This window comes from Notolepis coatsorum (assembly GCF_963971535.1).
Source record: "Notolepis coatsorum genome assembly, chromosome: 17".
NCBI classification, from domain to species: Eukaryota; Metazoa; Chordata; class Actinopteri; order Aulopiformes; family Paralepididae; genus Notolepis; species Notolepis coatsorum.
The window spans coordinates 15,673,846-15,689,136 of NC_140181.1; the positions used below are offsets into that span (position 1 = coordinate 15,673,846).

At 47.9% G+C, this 15,291-nt stretch overlaps 1 protein-coding gene across 1 annotated transcript in view; it reads right to left on the reverse strand.

Annotated features, from left to right (window-relative positions):
* Window positions 1-467: 467 nt before the first annotated feature.
* Window positions 468-15,291, reverse strand: part of ptk6b (PTK6 protein tyrosine kinase 6b) — a 48,387-nt gene continuing 33,563 nt past the window's right edge. The window contains exons 6-8 of the mRNA XM_084332601.1: window positions 13,654-13,835; window positions 5,411-5,564; window positions 468-2,599 (exon numbers count right to left, since the gene is read on the reverse strand). Of these exons, the coding sequence (XP_084188727.1) occupies window positions 2,418-2,599; window positions 5,411-5,564; window positions 13,654-13,835 (518 nt within the window). The 3' untranslated portion in view covers window positions 468-2,417. The remainder of the gene's footprint in view (window positions 2,600-5,410; window positions 5,565-13,653; window positions 13,836-15,291) is intronic.

The window sequence follows — 15,291 nt, forward strand, 5'->3', positions numbered from 1 at the left end:
ATGCTTCCTTGTGGAACACCACAGCTCACTGTGAGGGGGGCTAGGCATGGCTAGGACCAACTCCTGAATGAATGAATGAATGAAAACTTTATTTAACAGATTGCAGAATGGGTACAATACAGTACGGCTCAATACATACAATTGTTAAGGGGATGCAGACCTGAGAAAGACGTTTGTCTTGTTTCCATCAGGGTCCCCCATTTTCAATTCATATAGACATATATGACATACATGACATACAGATAGTCAGTACTGCTACATCTATACATTTATGACATAAATACAGTACTGTTTCTGTTTGTGATACAGAAGGAGTCAAGAAAAGGGAGTATATACATTTGACGTAGAAACTGTACATTGGAGGAGGTTGGGTGGGGGGGGTTGGGTACATTGGGATCCTAGCCATGATAAATGGAAACGTTATATATCACAGAATAGAATGAGGGCTGGGGAAGAATTTTCCTTTTTATTTTAATTAAATATAAAAATGTGAGTTTTATTTTTAATCCAGCAGTACGTGGTAAAGTTAATTGTGTCTCAATTCATTTGCATGCCGACTGCATTTAAAAAAAACTAAACGACCTCTGTTATGTCAATGCTGCCACCCTGTGGCCATTTACAAGTACTGCATCCACTTGTCACTGGCTAAAACTGAACTAACTCCTAGCCATGATAAAGTAACGTTATATCACAGAATAGAATGAGGGAGGGCTGGGGAAGAATTTTCCTTTTTATTTTAATTAAATATACAAATGTGAGTTTTATTTTTAATCCAGCAGTACACGGTAATACAGTTAGCTGTGCCTCATACATTTGCATGCCGACTGCCTTTAAAAAAAAAAAAATACCTCTGACTTTGTGTCAAAGCTGCCACCCTGTGGCCATTTAACTGAAGTAACCCCTAGCAGCAGCTGAGATGCCTCCCCATGCAGTTAAAAAGAAATACAAGAGCCAGTGGCTCTCAACCTTTTGGATCCTGATGTACGCTTTGACAGACACACTTTCGAAGGCACACAACTTAAAACAAGGCATATCACAAATAGCTGATTTATCAAATAAAAAAATTAAAAGTTATTCATACGAGCAGTAACCACAATAAACAGCTGGATGAGGCCAGAATTGCATTAAATCTATTTAATATTTTAATAGAAGAAATTGTGTGCACTAATACACATTTCTTTAATACTAATGTTGTTTTTCCTCAGCATTTGATCTATCAATCAAGTCACAAGCCTGGCACAGATCATACATTATTAAGAGTCTGTTGTGTCGGCTCACTCGCAGCCGGGGGAATCCCAAAGAGTCGTCACTTGACATTCACGTCACATTCAGATCATGTGATTATAATAATGAATGCATGGAACTTGTTTAGCATTTAGTCGTGCTAAACGGTCACAGCCACCGTCACACTCTAGATCAGTGGTGCCCAACCAGTCGATCGCGATCGACAGGTAGATCGCGGGCTGATTTCAAGTAGATCTTGATTAATAAAATTTGATTATAAAAAAAAAAAAACGTTTTTTTTTTTTTGCTAAATCAACTCTTCCTCTCCTTGTTAACTACAACAAGCAATGCTGTTTGTTATTTAAGATGAGGTCAGACTCGGCACTGACAGATTTGTGTTCATTATGCTGCTTTTATAAAGCCTCAAATGACGTCTTACAATAATACAATTTTGGCTGGTAGCTCTCGGCTAGGTGGTAAATTAAAAAGTAGATCTTGGTTCAAAAAAGGTTAGGCACCCCTGATCTAGATGCTGAGTCAGGATGGACTGCCATCTATAGCCTCTGTATCAGTGGTTGTCAAGCACTGGGTTGGGATTCTTGGGAACCCAGATGCAAACAGAATATATTTTGAGCGCTGACCCTTGACACTTAGCCTTTATCCTATTTTCATACTAGCACTCGTCTCCCACTCGTATGCACCCCAGTTGCTATTGCTTGTACATGTTTTATTACACGTATAGGTACATACATACCAACTATTTCGCCTGTTTTATTCTCCACCCATCAATCATCCATAGCAACACTACTATCACCGACATCCAAGAAGGGGGATCTCCCCATAACGGTTGTTCTCCTCCACATTGCATGTGGTGCTTTTTTCCTATTGCTAGATTGTTAGTGAGTTTTTCCCTTACCTTCGCGTGGGGTATGTCTGGGAGTGTTTCATGGTGTTTTTTTTTTGTTCTCGATTTATTGTGATGTTTCTTCTTGACTCATTTAAAGAAGACTTGTCCGGCCCGTGGGGACATTAACGTGTGATTGCGAGCTTTACAAATACATTTGATTTGATTTGATTTATGTACATTACGGAAATATTCAAATGTGTCCCCACATTATTCTGGAGACCACCTTTCTACCATCATGTCTCTACAGTGCAAATTGTATTGGAGGGGGGGGGGGGGGGGGGGGCGGTCACTCCAACTCGTAATGGATGTTGACCAATCGGAGCTTGAGGTCCTTGAAGTCCGGCCTGTCGGTCGGGTCGTTGCTCCAGCATTTCAACGTGAGATTGTAGAGGAAATCGGGGCAATTGGGCGGCACCGGCATCCTGTACCCCTTAGAGACCTTCTGGTACACCTCCTGGTTGCTTAAGGCTGTCGGGGAGAGAGGGGCGAAGGAACAGACAAGGTCAATGGTGTAACTTTGAAGAATTCCTTTAGCCCTGTTTTGTTTTGTTTTTTCAGATGCGAAGCACATCTCATGAATAGGGTCGGGGGTAGCGAACTCTGTACTTTTTTTTTTATCTACTTTTTCTCCCATTTTCTATTTTTCTCCCATCCCAATTTCGTATCGTCCAATTCCACCCTCCCCTGTCTCGAACGTTGTTAGGCCATGCCTCCCACAAGCCGGCTGCAATGTGGACCAAGCCTTACATCACGTGTCCCCTCCGGTACTCGAGGAGGCAGCCGTCGCATCTTTTCACCTGTACAGTGCGATCTCTCAGCGGCGGGGGTCTGCGTGGGAGGGGCACACCGCCCCCGTCGCTTCCTGATTCTGCTGCGCAGGCGCACCAACCGACCTGTAGGAGTCGCTGTCCACAACGTCCGATCCCCACCCATCAGCTTTCCCACCCTCTAATACTGCCAATTGTGTTAGTATGAACGACCAGCCAAGCTGATAGCAATGCGGAGAGCAGAGGCTCGAACCCAGCGTCTCCTGCATTGGTGGCGAGCGCCTTGCCCACTACACCACCTAGCCGCCCCCCCGAACTCTGTACTTTTAAGGGTACCGACTGAATTACATCGGTACTACCGAGTACCGGTTCACACAGGAGAAAGAAGCGAACGTGACTGGTATAGTTTCACCGGTAGGGCTGGGGGATAAAACGATAACGATAATTATCGCGATATATTTTTCCTCGTCGATATGAAACGCGGTCGTTTACATTTGTATTGTGACCTGCAACAGGGCAGCTTTAAAACCAGAGACAGTGGACAGACTTGTCTTTCTTGCCCGCAACTTAAAGTAATGGCTTTGCTCGTCCAAATGACAATACTGACCAAACTGCTAATGTTGGCATATTTACATTTTTTTTTTTTTTTTTTTTTTTTGTATTCATTTATAAATGTATAACTGTTGATTGATATGCAAATAAATCAAATAAACTGAGTAAATTAATTGAGATGCATCAACTCCCCTGGAGCCACTGGTACTTTCGCTTTCAAACCAGCTGCAGCCTGAGAACTGGAGTGTGAGGGTCTGTAACACTAAAGATGGCGGCAACGACAAAGAATTGCTGCAAAATAAACATACATTTGTTTAAATAATAATAATAATAATAATAATAAAAAATTTAATACTAATAAAAATATCGATAATTATCTATACCGAACTATATGATTTTTTATTTATTTTTTATACCATTTTTGGCCATATCGCCCAGCCCTAGTTTCACGGTGTCACTCGTGGTGATCAAATAAATACCCCTATTGTCCCTGTTCTTTGGCTGCTTTTACAGCAGGTGGTGCCAGATCACAGGATTACTTAGCTTCAGATACACACCACAGGTAAACACTGAGCTTCAGATACACACCACAGGTAAACACTGAGCTTCAGATACACACCACATGTAAACACTGAGCTTCAGATACACACCACAGGTAAACACTGAGCTTCAGATACACACCACAGGTAAACACTGAGCTTCAGATACACACCACAGGTAAACACTGAGCTTCAGATACACACCACAGGTAAACACTGAGCTTCAGATACACACCACATGTAAACACTGAGCTTCAGATACACACCACAGGTAAACACTGAGCTTCAGATACACACCACAGGTAAACACTGAGCTTCAGATACACACCACAGGTAAACACTGAGCTTCAGATACACACCACATGTAAACACTGAGCTTCAGATACACACCACAGGTAAACACTGAGCTTCAGATACACACCACATGTAAACACTGAGCTTCAGATACACACCACAGGTAAACACTGAGCTTCAGATACACACCACAGGTAAACACTGAGCTTCAGATACACACCACATGTAAACACTGAGCTTCAGATACACACCACAGGTAAACACTGAGCTTCAGATACACACCACAGGTAAACACTGAGCTTCAGATACACACCACATGTAAACACTGAGCTTCAGATACACACCACAGGTAAACACTGAGCTTCAGATACACACCACAGGTAAACACTGAGCGTGGCCAAACAGCATGAACAGGCAATGTCACTAATTAACTCACACAGTCACTCACTCGCTCGCTCACGACACAAGGAGCCAATCTGCCCCCTGGTGGCAACTCACAGGCATCAGCTCCACTCACAGGCACCATCGCTTACAGTATGTCTCCTCGTTGAGCGATGGGTCGACACAGGCGTACAGCCGGTAAGTTACGCTTGGAGTCTTGGTCCCAGAATTTGTCATTTGTCAATTTGTCAATTTGTCAAAGTTCAGGAATCCTGGCCATAGCCCATTAATAATGTAAACCCTTAGTGTACATACAAATAATCAAATAAATTAATGAATAAACCATTCAACTAAACCATTATGTAAACTAGTGTCATGGATGCGAAGGTGCATTTCCTGAGCGCTGCCACTAGGGTCCAAAGTGAGTGAGTGAGTGAGTTACTGTATGAATGAGTTAATGACGTCGCTGGTAAATCAACTGCATTCATATAGTGCTTTTATCAAAAAAGCACATTACAACTTATGCCTCATATTCACACACTCAGTGACAGCAGGGGCTAACATCGCAAACTAGCAGTTAGGGGTTCTGTGTCTTGCTCAAGGACACTTTGGACACACTGCCGTGAGAAGCTGCGGGTTCAAACCGGGAACCTTCAGATGACCAGACCAGCGCTCTACCACTGCACTTTGCATCTAATTACACAACCAACCAATCAATCAATCAATCAACCAACCAACCACCCCACCTGGGTAAGGTATGCCTCCATACGTGATGATCTCATAGAGCAGGATTCCAAAGGACCACACGTCAGATTTGTTGGAGAACTTCCCGTGACTGATGGACTCTGGAGCGCTCCACTTGTACGGAATCTTCTTGTCCTGTGTGATATAGAATGGCTCCTGGAGAGAGGGGGGGAGGGAGGGATGGATAGCGTGGACGGATTGAGAAAGGTAGAGAGAGACAGAGACGGATGGATGGATTGATGAGAGCAAAGGAATAAGACAACACGAAGGTGTGTAGTGGTCATTAACCCCTTTAGGCGGCACAGTGGGGTAGTGGTTAACACTGTCGCCTCACAGCAAGAAGGTCCTGGGTTCCATTCCCGCTTGGGGACCAGGTTGCCGGGACCTTTCTGTGTGGAGTTTGCATGTTCTCCCCCCCCCCCCCCCCCCCCTCCGTGCTCGCAAGGGTTTCCCCTCCAGAAAAAGAGATAAACCCAATGGAAAAAACATGCAGCACAGATCGCTAACACTGTCACGTCCCTGGCGACTGACGACGGGATGGGTCAAGCGCAGAGCCAAAGTCGAATCGGCGACCCCCCCCCCAAAGAAAATGCATGTGTCGCCCATCGCATGCGTGTGTTGCTGCATGACTATTGTTACAAAGGGTCAGATTAAACCGAATATATATATTTATTGCCTGAGATCCCATGTATAATATTTGTATATCGTTTGATATCCCTTGTATATTCTTTGTACATATACACGGAATATCCCTTTACCTGGTACAGGACAGACCATAATATTCGTTCTCCTATTGGAAGCGATCCCCTAGGCGCCAGTGACTTACCCCCTAGAGCTGACTTGAAAGCTACCGACAGGACTTGTCTTAACATGCCCGCTTCCGCGCAGGAATTCGGCTACCGAAAGCAGAGCGGCACTATTTGTCCACCGTACGTATAAATATGACCAGCGAATACAGAACTTTCTTTTCAGTTCGCCTTCAGTTCAGTCTGGTTCAGTTACCAAGTAAAGCCTTACCCACTACGCAACGTGCGGTACAGCAGGGCTCGTATTGCCTCAAATAGAGTCGTGTTTATCCTACTACGTTTGTTTAACGTATCGTTCGCTCCTTACTAGTAAAAGCCTTCATTACGAGTCAAAGACCACGTGAAGTGAGTAATTGTGTGTCTACATAGAGCACTTATTGCCGCGTGCAAATAGGATAGTAGTAACGTCAAGTTCAACCGTGGACCACCGCACACCACGGAGGATACCTACACCGGACCAGCAGAGCCACTTTCCGGCAAGGATTATTATTCTTCATTCTTCACCAAGCTGCTGGAGCAGAGAACCGTCTGCACCCACTGCTGTGGGATCTACACCTGCCCGTGAGGACATCATTCGAGCCCGTCTTGAGGCTCCACAGCTTCACCTGCGCGGCGCGCACCCTAGGATTACAGCTGCTGCTTTCCCCGCTGACACAGGGGTGATATCGCCTCCGTGGACCCTTGACTTTCATAGAGCATTGCCTCCCCCTGCTGGCTTACAACCGGTAGTACCCCCCCCTCCCCAGAGTACTAGATCTAATTCCTAATATTCAGTATTGACCTGCCTACGCACATTCTTTGCCTTACAAGTGCATTCAAATGATAAATGTAATAATACCCTTTGATGTAATAAATATTCTAAACGAGTATTTGTGTGGAAACCGTGTTATTGTGGAGAAGATCGCATCATATACCTTTGTACGGTATTGGCCAGTAATGTACATAGACGGTAGTAGTTTAATGATACTAATACTTGATTAATACAGTCAGGGAATTGTACCCCTCAGTTACAATTGGTCCTTCGAGCCCCGGATAATAATTAGCGTAATATTAATATAATATTAATATTGACATGGCCGATGACGAACACTCCACAAACGGTTCTCCTAAGCTAGATCGCCCGCAGCGCAGACGGCAGCCACCTCCCTATCTAGAGGCATACTCTGTCAGTCCAATACCTAGCTTTAAAGGGAAATTAGATACGGATAAAATAACTAAAGCGGATAGTAAAATTATGTCCGACCCTACCAACCAGGCTACCCCGACCACAGAGGCCCTAGTGGGTTCTAATGTAACTGACCAAGCTCACGGTGGGGACCAGGAGGGAACTGACACGACTTTATCCCCCGACAACGCCGACGAGGTAGTCCCCGGAGCGCTCCAGGATAAAGAAAGCCCTCCCGGGATGGAACCCGACCCACCACAAGAAGAGACGCGCACCCAGGAGATGGATCTCCTCGGTACGCAACAGGAGAACGGGTCTCCAACAAGTACAGCCGGGAGCCGATCGCCCCGAACGGCGTCTTCCCCCAGCGCGGCGGACAAGATGCTGGCGCAAGCACTCATCGCCACCCTGGCAGCCTCCACCGAACGCGATCGACTTCAAGCGCAACAGACGCGCGAGCGCGAACATTTTGCAGTCGAGCGAGAGCGCTTCCAGGCGCAACAAAGGAGTGAAGACGACCGCATAAGACTGGAGACCAGACGCCTCCAGACAGAAGAGAACATTGAGAGAAGCCGCGCCGATGCACAGCACGCCGCCGCCAATGCACAGCACGCCGCCGCCAATGCCCAGCGCGACGTCGCAAATGCCCAGCGCGACGCCGCCAACGCACAGCGCGACGCCGCCCAGGCCAGCGCCAATGCGCAGCGCGACGTCGCCAATGCCCAGCGCGAAGCAGCGTGCGACGCAGCCCATGCCCAGCGCGAGGCAGAGCGCGACCGGCTGCAGGCGGAGCTGATGGACAAACTGGTTGCCATGGCGACACCCCCTCACTCCACACGGAGCTCTCAGAGATCGTCAAGACATGGGTCTAGGACACATTCCCCTACCCGACGAAGCGACCCGGGACCCCGCCAACAGGAGGATCCTGTCCACGTCTCCGAACCCCCTCCCCAGCCGGTCCATACGAGACCCAGCAACCGGGAAGAACCGAACCACGCCGAGAGACTGAACAGAAGACTCCAGGTCCTAGCAGAGGAAGAGGAGGAGGAAGAGGAGGAATGTCAAGCCGACCAGCAGCAACGTACTCTGGCCCAGGAGGCCCAGTACAGCCCCGACCAGCAGCAACGTACTCTGGACCAGGAGGTCCAGTACAGCCCAGAAGTCAGCCCCGAGGCCCTGCGCTACAAACCCCCGACTCAACTCACGGGTGAGTTTGACGCACCGCCAGCCCCGAGGGACAGCACCTGGGTACCCGACCTTCGGTACCCACCAAGTACCAGCCCAAGACGACACGCACGGGGAGACTCGCCTAGGAGGCCTCTTCCCCAACGCTCACCGATGTGCCAGTCATCCATGACATCGTACCTTGGCGCACCGACGTTTCCAGACTTCACCCATGAGAACCGAGCACAGTACACGGAACTACGGATGTGCTTAGAGACCATGATGGTTGATGTAGCTGATGAACGCCACAAGTATGCTACCCTATTGAAGCACCTCAAGGTGCCCCGAGCGCACAATATAGCGCTGGCCTATGCCAACTCTACTACCCCATACACAGCGGCTCTAGCAGCACTCGACCAACGGTATGGACGCGTATGGGACTACGTGATACAGGAGATAAGAGACATTGACCGTCTCCCCCCAGCCAGAGACAACAGAGCGCTAGATGACCTGTCTATCAAGGTACAGTCCCTGGTAGGGATGCTGGGGTCCCAAAAGGAAAAGGGTATCTACGAACTGTACGCTAACTCTAACGTAGAGAGGATATTAGAGAAGCTCCCTCCCGCCCGACAAGAGCGCTTCAGGCGGCAGAGAGACTACCGCGACCCCAACGGTCCAGAGGCATCCCTCCTAGACCTATCTGAGTTCCTCGCCAGGGAGGTCAGTAGCCTACGACTCGACACGTTCATATGGAGTGGACCAAGCCCAAGACTCGGACCTCGGGGACAAACGGATAACCGCCGGTTGGTGACCGTTATGCACCAAGCCGAATCAGTACCACACAAGAACCACAACACCCCCTCGACGAAAGAGGACCAGTGGAAGATTGAGTGCCAGTACTGTGAGGGAGAACATCGGCTGTATCAGTGCGAAGATTTCAAGAAGCTGACCACGGATGATGTGAGTCAGTGGGTCAAGGACCACCGCCGCTGCTTCCGCTGCGCGCGCAGCCACCTAGCAGCTGAGTGCCGCTTGAAGAAGTGCAGCAGGTGCGGTGGCACCCACTTGGAGGTCCTGCATGACATCAACAGGCGTCAGCCAGGACAACAGAGTGGGCCCGTCGCGGTGATGTACCATGCCGAGGCGGTGGCACCAGTACCGAAGAGCCACCAGACCGCTCCCTACTGTACCTACTGCGACGGCGGACACTGGCTGGCACAGTGCGCCGAATATAAGACACTGAACCCCGTCCAAGTGGACCAGTGGCGTGAGGCGGCCCAGGCGGGCGCCGCTTACCACGAAGGGGCGGCCCAGGCGGGCGCCGCTTACCGCGCAGCACTGTGCGGAGCCCACCAGAAGGTCCAAGGCAACCAACCAACAGGAGTGCTCCACATTGACCAGCATAGCGGGACCCCCCGTGTGCTCCTCAAAGTGGTCAGAGTGCTCCTGAGCTACGAGGACAAGGTCCTGGACACTTACGCCATCCTGGACGATGGGTCCGAAAAGACTCTCCTCCTCGCTTCTGCAGCAGCCCAGTTGGGCCTGCGAGGTGTCAAAGATACAATGACCATACGCACCATCAGAAGGGACCAGAAGACCATAAAGGGTGAAAAGGTCTCCTTCGAGATAGCAGCGGTGGACCAGCCCGAGAAGCAGTATAGTATAAGCAACGTCTTCACTAGCCACGACATAGGCCTGTCTCAGTACACCTACCCCATCCCACAGCTGATGGCTAAGTCAACTACCTATACCGCTTATCGACGGCGCCACACCGACCCTGCTCATCGGCTCCGACCACGCGGACCTCATTCTCCCAATTGAGGCGGCCCACGTCGGACCTAAAGGATGCCCAGTCGCGGTTCAGACCCGACTGGGATGGACGCTCCAGGGCCCCCTCTACGGACTTGACAGTCAACCCACGTCCACACGCTGCCTACACACAGAGGCGAGCGACACCGGCCTCTGCCCCGTACAGCAAAGGCTATTGACATTAAGCGAGAGGCCCGTGAGAGAACCGTGGGTACCAGAGGGAGTTCGGAACTCCACCCCCCTCAGCTGCGCTTCAGACGTGGCTGACCTCGAACCCAGCACCCCAAGCGACTCCTTGACGGGGCGGCCAGGACCGGCCCCTCCTCAGATGGGGTACAGAGCAAACAAGAGAAACAGACGGAGGAGGAGAAAGCACAGCCAAGCACAGATCAAAGCAGTCTCAGGCCCGCTTCCTCCTAAGCCCCCCTTCATCCCGTCTAGTCGTCATGACCATAGACCAGTCACTACCCCGAGCTGCGTGGCCGGCCGGCCGCGTAAGCAAAGTGACCACTGGTGCCGACGGAAAGGTCAGAGTGGCAGAAGTGCTCGGCCAAGGGAGGACCTACAACCGACCCGTGGCGAGGCTGATAGAGTCGCCAAGGCTCCCCGACTCGCTTAATGACGACCATGACCCATGACTTTGTGAACTGACCGACCCCCTCACAACGGACATTGAGTAGTGGACAGTGCGGTTAATCTGTCTCTGCTTAGCTAATTAGGTGGGACTAATTAGGGGGCGGCTGTTACAAAGGGTCAGATTAAACCGAATATATATATTTATTGCCTGAGATCCCATGTATAATATTTGTATATCGTTTGATATCCCTTGTATATTCTTTGTACATATACACGGAATATCCCTTTACCTGGTACAGGACAGACCATAATATTCGTTCTCCTATTGGAAGCGATCCCCTAGGCGCCAGTGACTTACCCCCTAGAGCTGACTTGAAAGCTACCGACAGGACTTGTCTTAACATGCCCGCTTCCGCGCAGGAATACGGCTACCGAAAGCAGAGCGGCACTATTTGTCCACCGTACGTATAAATATGACCAGCGAATACAGAACTTTCTTTTCAGTTCGCCTTCAGTTCAGTCTGGTTCAGTTACCAAGTAAAGCCTTACCCACTACGCAACGTGCGGTACAGCAGGGCTCGTATTGCCTCAAATAGAGTCGTGTTTATCCTACTACGTTTGTTTAACGTATCGTTCGCTCCTTACTAGTAAAAGCCTTCATTACGAGTCAAAGACCACGTGAAGTGAGTAATTGTGTGTCTACATAGAGCACTTATTGCCGCGTGCAAATAGGATAGTAGTAACGTCAAGTTCAACCGTGGACCACCGCGCACCACGGAGGATACCTACACCGGACCAGCAGAGCCACTTTCCGGCAAGGATTATTATTCTTCATTCTTCACCAAGCTGCTGGAGCAGAGAACCGTCTGCACCCACTGCTGTGGGATCTACACCTGCCTGTGAGGACATCATTCGAGCCCGTCTTGAGGCTCCACAGCTTCACCTGCGCGGCGCGCACCCTAGGATTACAGCTGCTGCTTTCCCCGCTGACACAGGGGTGATATCGCCTCCGTGGACCCTTGACTTTCATAGAGCATTGCCTCCCCCTGCTGGCTTACAACCGGTAGTACCCCCCCCTCCCCAGAGTACTAGATCTAATTCCTAATATTCAGTATTGACCTGCCTACGCACATTCTTTGCCTTACAAGTGCATTCAAATGATAAATGTAATAATACCCTTTGATGTAATAAATATTCTAAACAAGTATTTGTGTGGAAACCGTGTTATTGTGGAGAAGTTCGCATCATATACCTTTGTACGGTATTGGCCAGTAATGTACATAGACGGTAGTAGTTTAATGATACTAATACTTGATTAATACAGTCAGGGAATTGTACCCCTCAGTTACAACTATGTTGCAATGTGTGCAACGAATAAAGACTTCAAAGTCCAGTCCAAAAGAACACGCCAACATTTTGGGAAATAGCTTACCGTCTTCTCCAGAGAGAGACAAGAAGATAGATACCGGTTTCCTCTCTGTGTGTTCAGTAGAAAGCTATCTGGCTGCTGCACGTTAGCCTAGCTTAGCACAATGAATGGAAGCGGACAGTGCCGGTTAGCTTACAGTAGGCATTGTCCAACTAACACCTCTCCCGAAGGCCAGATAGCTTTCTACTGAACGCACAGAGAGGAAACTGGTATCTATCTTCTTGTCTCTCTCTGGAGAAGACAATACGCTAATTTCACAAAATGTTGGCGTATTCCTTTAACACATTCCCTGCCATTGGTTATACCCATCAATATACCTAGTCTGCCACCACTGTAAGCCTATGGAGATGTTTACCTTCTTTGCAAGGCTATAACTTTTTTAATTGTATTGCTATATCGACATTACTATGGCCCATTCAACATCGATTATCTATCGCTCAGGATGTGGGAACGTTATACTTTTTAATTCATACATTCCTACAAAAATACCGTCTAGAATATAAGTATGTTTTTATCGTTTTCTGCAGTAATTCCTAGAACGTGAGTTATAGGCCTAAACGCATATATAGATTATCGATTGCCGTTTCTTCCCTAGACACGCTATATTAAAAAATTTAAATGTACATGATCGGTATAGTTATGATTCATCATGCGTGGAGGAAAGGGGGGGGGGGGGTCGTTTATAATTCCGTGATCGTCAGTAAATGCTTTATGTAGTATGGGTTGATTTATTGATCAGATGGTTTGTAAATAAAGAAATGTACAATTGGGCTGAAAATAACGTTAGTGTCCTCTTACCGTGTGTCAAAGAGACTGGCGGTGAAAGATCTCAAGCATACGACGTCGATCGCCTAGGTCCATTTCCGGTTTGTATGGCGCAATAAACGCCGAAATCATATCGATTATTAAGTTTATAAAGCGATCCATTGTGTACATTGTCTCTGTCGGGAGTCATGCAACAATATCTGACGGCCGGATGAATTTAATCGACGCACAGCAACCATATCCTGTTTACCAGTGTAACTCGCCCGACCATCCACCAGGCGGCGGTATTGAGCCGTCGTTGCCTTCACCTATAGGGTCGAGTTGGAGCGTCGCGGGTGTATATATGAATTATGAATGCCATGGCAAAAAAATTAAATATTGATCTCAATAACGCTGTACAGCGAGGTCTGGCACTCAAAGCATGGCGGGCAATAACGTTTTAAAGCGTGGATGGCGGTGGATGTGTTAATCTTGTGCCCCTGCTAGCCACGTGCCACACCCTCTCTGTCCCTCTCCCCCTCGACAGCGTACCTTGATGATCCGTGCCAGGCCGAAGTCGGCCACCTTGCAGATGTAGTTCTCTCCCACCAGGACGTTGCGAGCGGCCAGGTCTCTGTGGATGCTGTTCTGCTCCTCCAGGAAGGACATCCCGTCGGCCACCTGGGCCGCCATGTCTATCAGGGAAACCAGATCCAAACGCCCGCCTTCCGGACCTGAGAGGGGGAGGACATGATGGCAGTGGTGGAAGAAGTAGGCTATGCAGTTCCTTTGCTTAAGTAAAGGTGGAAATACTCTAGAATAGTACTCTAGTAAAAGTAATCATAAATAAAATATTGAAAAAAAAAAAAGATTATATGTATGTTCTTGTATTTCATAGCTTGGGAACATTCCATCCTCTAAAGGTGATGTTAAATGGTATGTGGTTGAGTTATGCTGCTCTGATTGTGTCCTCTTGACGTTGGCAGGCTTCAAATTTGAAATCATCCTTATCAGCGTATCTCATTTTTGTACTTCAAAGTAACTAGTAACTGATTAATTCAGATACATATAGTTGATACAAGTACAATATTTCCCTTTGGTGTAAAAGTAACATAATTATGGTACCTCCTGGTTTTAGAGTGGAATCATTTTCATACATTGTAAATATGGAATTGTGTTTAAATTCCATCACATTTTGAGAGAAAAACACCTTTACAGTGCATCCTTTGATTGCACTGCCTACTTGCTCATATGCTTATATTCAGATTTAATTATATTGTTTACACTGCTTATTTTTTAAAACTTTTTTACTTCTTGTATTGCCTATATTTATGTCTTCTATTACCCTGCCCATACCTGTACCCCCCCTCCCCCATGCTGCTATGATGCCCACATTTCCCCAAGGGGATCAATAAAGCAATGTCTTATCTTATCTCATTTTCACATGACTGGGTTTCAGAAAAATATTTTATGACAGTGATTGTAACTGAGGGGTACAATTCCCTGACTGTATTACTAGATATGATACTTACTACCACTACCTTTGTACTTTATATTCGGCCACCCAGTACTCGGCATAAATGTATTATGATAAACACTCTCACGTAGATGAAACGGATCCAACACAAATGTACGAAGTCGAAGTATGTATTTATTCCTACACAGCAATGGTGTGTAGAACAAGCACTTAATCACTTAATTACATTTATGAATTGAAATAGTATGCACTTTTATGGCAAAGAGTATTCGTCGGTATATCAATAGAGAATGTCCAATCTCTGATGGCGCAGGCGGTAAATATACGACCTGGAATAGTTAAGGAATAACAGCAAGGATACGTTAATGATTATAAGACTGGATACACTAAGGGGGGTAATCCGGTCGCTTGTAAGACAACAGGAGTAGGAGGGGGGGGGGGGGTAGAGTCTGGCTGCCTCGTCCGGCCAAGGGTATCCTGGGTGAACCCACAGTTGTGCAGCTCGGTGCGCCAGCGATCCTTGGACCACAGATGAAAGCAGGTAGACTCTCTGTGAGCCGGCTCTCTCCGGTCCACGGGGGAGAGACGTGAAGCGACCTCGTCTTGCAGAGCGTCTCCTCACCTTGCGTCCTCTCCAGGGGGGGGGTTCCAACACACGGCAGTGTCGGGGGTCTTTATCCATGGAATAATCACTGTACACAAAGCATAATCCG